This window comes from Myzus persicae, unplaced genomic scaffold, assembly GCF_001856785.1.
Source record: "Myzus persicae strain clone G006 unplaced genomic scaffold, MPER_G0061.0, whole genome shotgun sequence".
NCBI lineage: Eukaryota > Metazoa > Arthropoda > Insecta > Hemiptera > Aphididae > Myzus > Myzus persicae.
In genome coordinates this window covers 294,661-298,822 of record NW_019103232.1, presented here as the reverse complement: position 1 = coordinate 298,822, position 4,162 = coordinate 294,661, and the positions used below count along the sequence as shown (strand labels likewise).

Below are 4,162 nucleotides of genomic sequence, written 5' to 3'. Positions count from 1 at the left end.
CCGCACAACTAAAAATGTTGAGAACTGCTGGCTCATACAAATACTTGTCTCAGTTCTAAAATCAGGCTACATACCTACGCCTTACTTAACAATAAGAAAAAGATATTTAATATGCAATTATTTCATAGGTGAAATTAAATACTACTAATGATGTTTATTTAGGTGAAATTAGGAATAATGAGCAGATCTTATAGTAATACGACGATGGAAATATCAGTAATCGGTAATAATCAAAAGCTGAGCATTCTTGTCGAAAATCAAGGCAGAATTAACGACAAGAGGTTTTTGGAGGATATAAAGGTATCTTCGTGACATACTGACATTTGATATTAAATTGAGTTAATGTAATAATAGTTAAACTTTAGGGGATTTTATCAAACGTAACTCTAGGAAAATACACCCTAGGTCCGTGGGTAATGACTGGGTATCCGTTAAACGAAACATCGTGGTTAGAAACACAAAAAATTCAACCAAATATCAAACCACCAGCTTTTTACAAAGGAGTTTTCGTCATACCACAAGATAATAAACACACAAAACCATTGGATACATTTTTAGATACGTCTGGATGGTCAAAGGTTTGTCGATTACTTTAAAATAATATTATTAGTTCGAGTCTTACAAAATAAATATTCAAAGCGATCATGGTTCATACTGTTTATGGGCAAAATATTATCAAGGGCCACGTAGAATTTTGTTGATGTTTTAATCATAGCTTACATGAAGTAACGCTAGATTAAAATAAGCTAGAAACAAAACAATTAATAAATTAACTTAAATATTGAGCATAAAAGAGTAAAACGAAATATACCAAGTGTAAAATGTGATTTTAAGTATTAGTATGACAAAGAGAAAATAATTCAATAATTGTTGTAATTTTGTAAGAAATTTAATGCTGATTATTAGTTTAAGCTTTAAAATATAAATAAATAATAATTTTAAAAAACAGTTGAAAATAAGTTTGTGTTCAATGCATAATAGGTATACATCATACAATATACTTATGTCCAAAAGCACGGTGCTCGGATCCCTGAGCTGTGAGCATAGGCCGCGTTCACTCTGCTCTAGGGATGGCCATGGCTCTTGGGTATGACCTTACGATATAAATGACAGAATGCTAATGAGTATTATTATTTAATAGAAAACAATAAAACATAATATTTATCACTGTCAGAAGAGTTAATTTATCAATAAACAATCACATTACATCATATATTATTATACATATATGTTATATTATATAATTATTCATATGTCTTATCATTATAATAAATGTATAATTGAATTATTAATATTCCACATGTTTACTACGAAAAGGACCATAATGTCTTATTTTTAATTGACAAAAAAAATTGAGATAAGAATCGTCAACTATAAAATATACCCTAAATTACGTAACTTATTTTAACTAAATAATATTCCAAAGATTATTCATGAATATTGTAGAGTTGAAAAACTTACAATTATTTTATTGTAATTTATAACTTATAAGATCTACTATTTTTAGGGTTTTGCATTTATCAATGGAATTAACATCGGTAGATATTGGCCAGCAGTAGGTCCACAAATCACACTATACGTGCCAGCTCCGTTCTTAGTTCCCGGACTTAACTCTATAGTGATGGTAGAACTTGAAGGAGCTTCTGAAGATTTCACTGTCAAGTTGGTTGATAAACATCGTTTGGATGGATAATTCAAAATAAAAATAATGTTCAGAAAATATAATGTATGTTATTCATATGAATAAACAAAAATAAATATAATCTATATTCCTGTGTAATCGATGTACCTTGTGGCTCGCTTTGTGAACTAATTTAACCGATATGGACTATTTGACTGTGGTGGGTTGGATATAGCACTTGATTTAAATTGATCGTGGTTCAAACTATTCCCTGCATATTTCCATAATTTCTTGCCTATAAAAAAATTTGAAATTTTCACAAAATCGGTTAAGTAGTAGTTTTTGAATAATAGAAACTGGTAAAAGCGAGTAACCCCATAAACGGAACGATTTGATGCATGCTTTTATCTCATCTGTCCGAGTGACCAATGGCAACCATTTATCTACAAAAAAATACTAATGTGTACTAATATTTTCTTATATTACATGCTATTATAATCTGTAAGCTGTAAAAATGTAACGAGTGTAACCAATAAAAACCATTTATAAACAAAAAATGTTCGATTTCCATCGTAAATCTCAAAATCCTTGTATGAGCACCTCTCCGGGTTGGAACAATCGGGCACAGCTGTAAATCCAACCCATTCAGGAACGCACTCAAACGTCTCAAACACACACAAATAATTTCATAAAATTCTGTCAAATCGCTTAAGAGGATTTCAGTGACATACATAATATGCACAGAAGAATTATACGTCATGTAAAAATATATATTGTAGATATTATTCTTAAGGTAATGACTGCAGATTGAATGTGGTTATATTCTTAAGCGGTTATCATAATTTATATTATACACTGTATGACTATACATACAACCTATATATGTGAAAATGATTTTTATGCGTATTTATTATTTTGTCTATGATTTATTCTCTATTCAATGAAATATGCAAGAATGTTGTCGCTTATCTCATTCATACTACAACACATTGAGTTGGCTGTTAGTTTATATCATATATTTATGAACTATCATTTTTAATATTTGGAGCAGCGATGTATGGATATGTATCGAAATAGCCCAACAAGAAAAAACAAATAATTTATAAGTTAGGTCAACAACTTAATGCTCAAGAACCCTTATTATGATTTACAATAAGTGCTTAAAATAATTAATCTCGAACCTAATTGTACTCAAGCTAAGATACATTTAAACCAAAATACACCAGTCATTGAATCATATCGACTGTTGACGGCTTTCCTAGCCAAATCCAATTTCTTCCACCTTGGCGAAAACTGATTATTAGATACTAACAATCAATTTTTACAACTTTTCTAAATTGTAAAATAAACTAGATATGGCGCTCTGGTTGATATAACCATTGTTATCAACATTACAAAATTGACTTTCTTCTAAAAATACGATCAACTAAAAATATTTAACTTGGTACCTAAGAATAATCGTAATTTGTAACTAAGGGTTCGACCATCGAAAAGAGGTTTAATCATACTAAGTTGCACCAGAATCGAATAACTAATAAACATAAATAGTACATCAGATTATTCTGTAAATATATTTTTATTTTTTTATTTTTATTCATTCTTCAAGAAGATAATGGTCCCCACTGAACATATTCGTCAATAATTAAAATATTACTATATCATAATATTATATTGTTGTGTTTTATACAGACTTGTCTTCAAACAATCAATTCTAATATATTGATAATATATACAAGGTATTATTGAACCAAAATAGTTTTCGATTGCATATACTGTATTGGGGTTGGTAATACAATTTTATTATTTCCAAATATAATAACAATTCGTGCGTTTATAAATAGTTTCAGAGTTTTTATCCAACCGTTATGTAATATGTCAATAGCCAGTGGCTAGGGGTAGTATGAAATATTGTATAGTAAGGTTACTAAAGTTCTGAAAGATTTCTGAACTATAGCAATTATTGATGTAGATTCAATTTTCAGTGTGACCATAATATTGTGTACATTTGTATATTGTAAGTACTTGGTTTCTAAAAAAATTTATAAAAATACTTTTATAATTGTTTAAAGTAGTCTTAACTGAACTTGAGCCTATAAAATCATGAAGATTCCAATGCTTAAAAGCAAGAATGGTAACACGGCGTCCAAGGTAGGCAATTTAGCTACTTTTGATCGTACTGTATTTTAATGTTGTTGAGCTTAGGATTATGTTTGTAGATTGATCTAGACAAAAATGACTTCACTGCTTTTAGTAATGACTAATAAGTTATACCTATTTTACTAACACATGACGAAAACATAAGTAATATTATAATGTAATGCTTACAGTACGCTACAAGTTGGTCTCATACAAGACATGAACTGTTGACGCTGTTATTATATGACATATGTGTGGAATAATTTTACAATCTTTAGAAAACAGCGATGTTGTTATTATTACATAATATGGTGTTGCCTTGTATACAATATTTTATTATATTCAAATTCAACACACCCCCGTGGTTAAACCCCCCTTAACTAACCGGTCATCATAACCGATAAC

The 4,162-nt window shown here is 29.3% G+C and overlaps 1 protein-coding gene across 1 annotated transcript; it reads left to right on the top strand.

Annotated features, from left to right (window-relative positions):
- Positions 1-196: 196 nt before the first annotated feature.
- On the top strand, positions 197-1,769 carry LOC111034057 (beta-galactosidase 8-like). The gene is made up of 3 exons (XM_022315085.1): positions 197-300; positions 366-578; positions 1,508-1,769. Exons 1-3 carry the CDS (start codon positions 205-207, stop codon positions 1,691-1,693), a joined length of 495 nt encoding a protein of 164 aa, XP_022170777.1. The 5' UTR covers positions 197-204; the 3' UTR covers positions 1,694-1,769.
- Positions 1,770-4,162: the final 2,393 nt, after the last annotated feature.

Coding starts and splice junctions, on each gene's coding strand:
- LOC111034057 (XM_022315085.1), top strand. CDS start 205: ATGGAAATATCAGTAATCGGTAATAATCAAAAGCTGAGCATTCTTGTC. Junction 301..365: donor GGTTTTTGGAGGATATAAAG/GTATCTTCGTGA, acceptor GTTAAACTTTAG/GGGATTTTATCAAACGTAAC. Junction 579..1,507: donor ATACGTCTGGATGGTCAAAG/GTTTGTCGATTA, acceptor TACTATTTTTAG/GGTTTTGCATTTATCAATGG.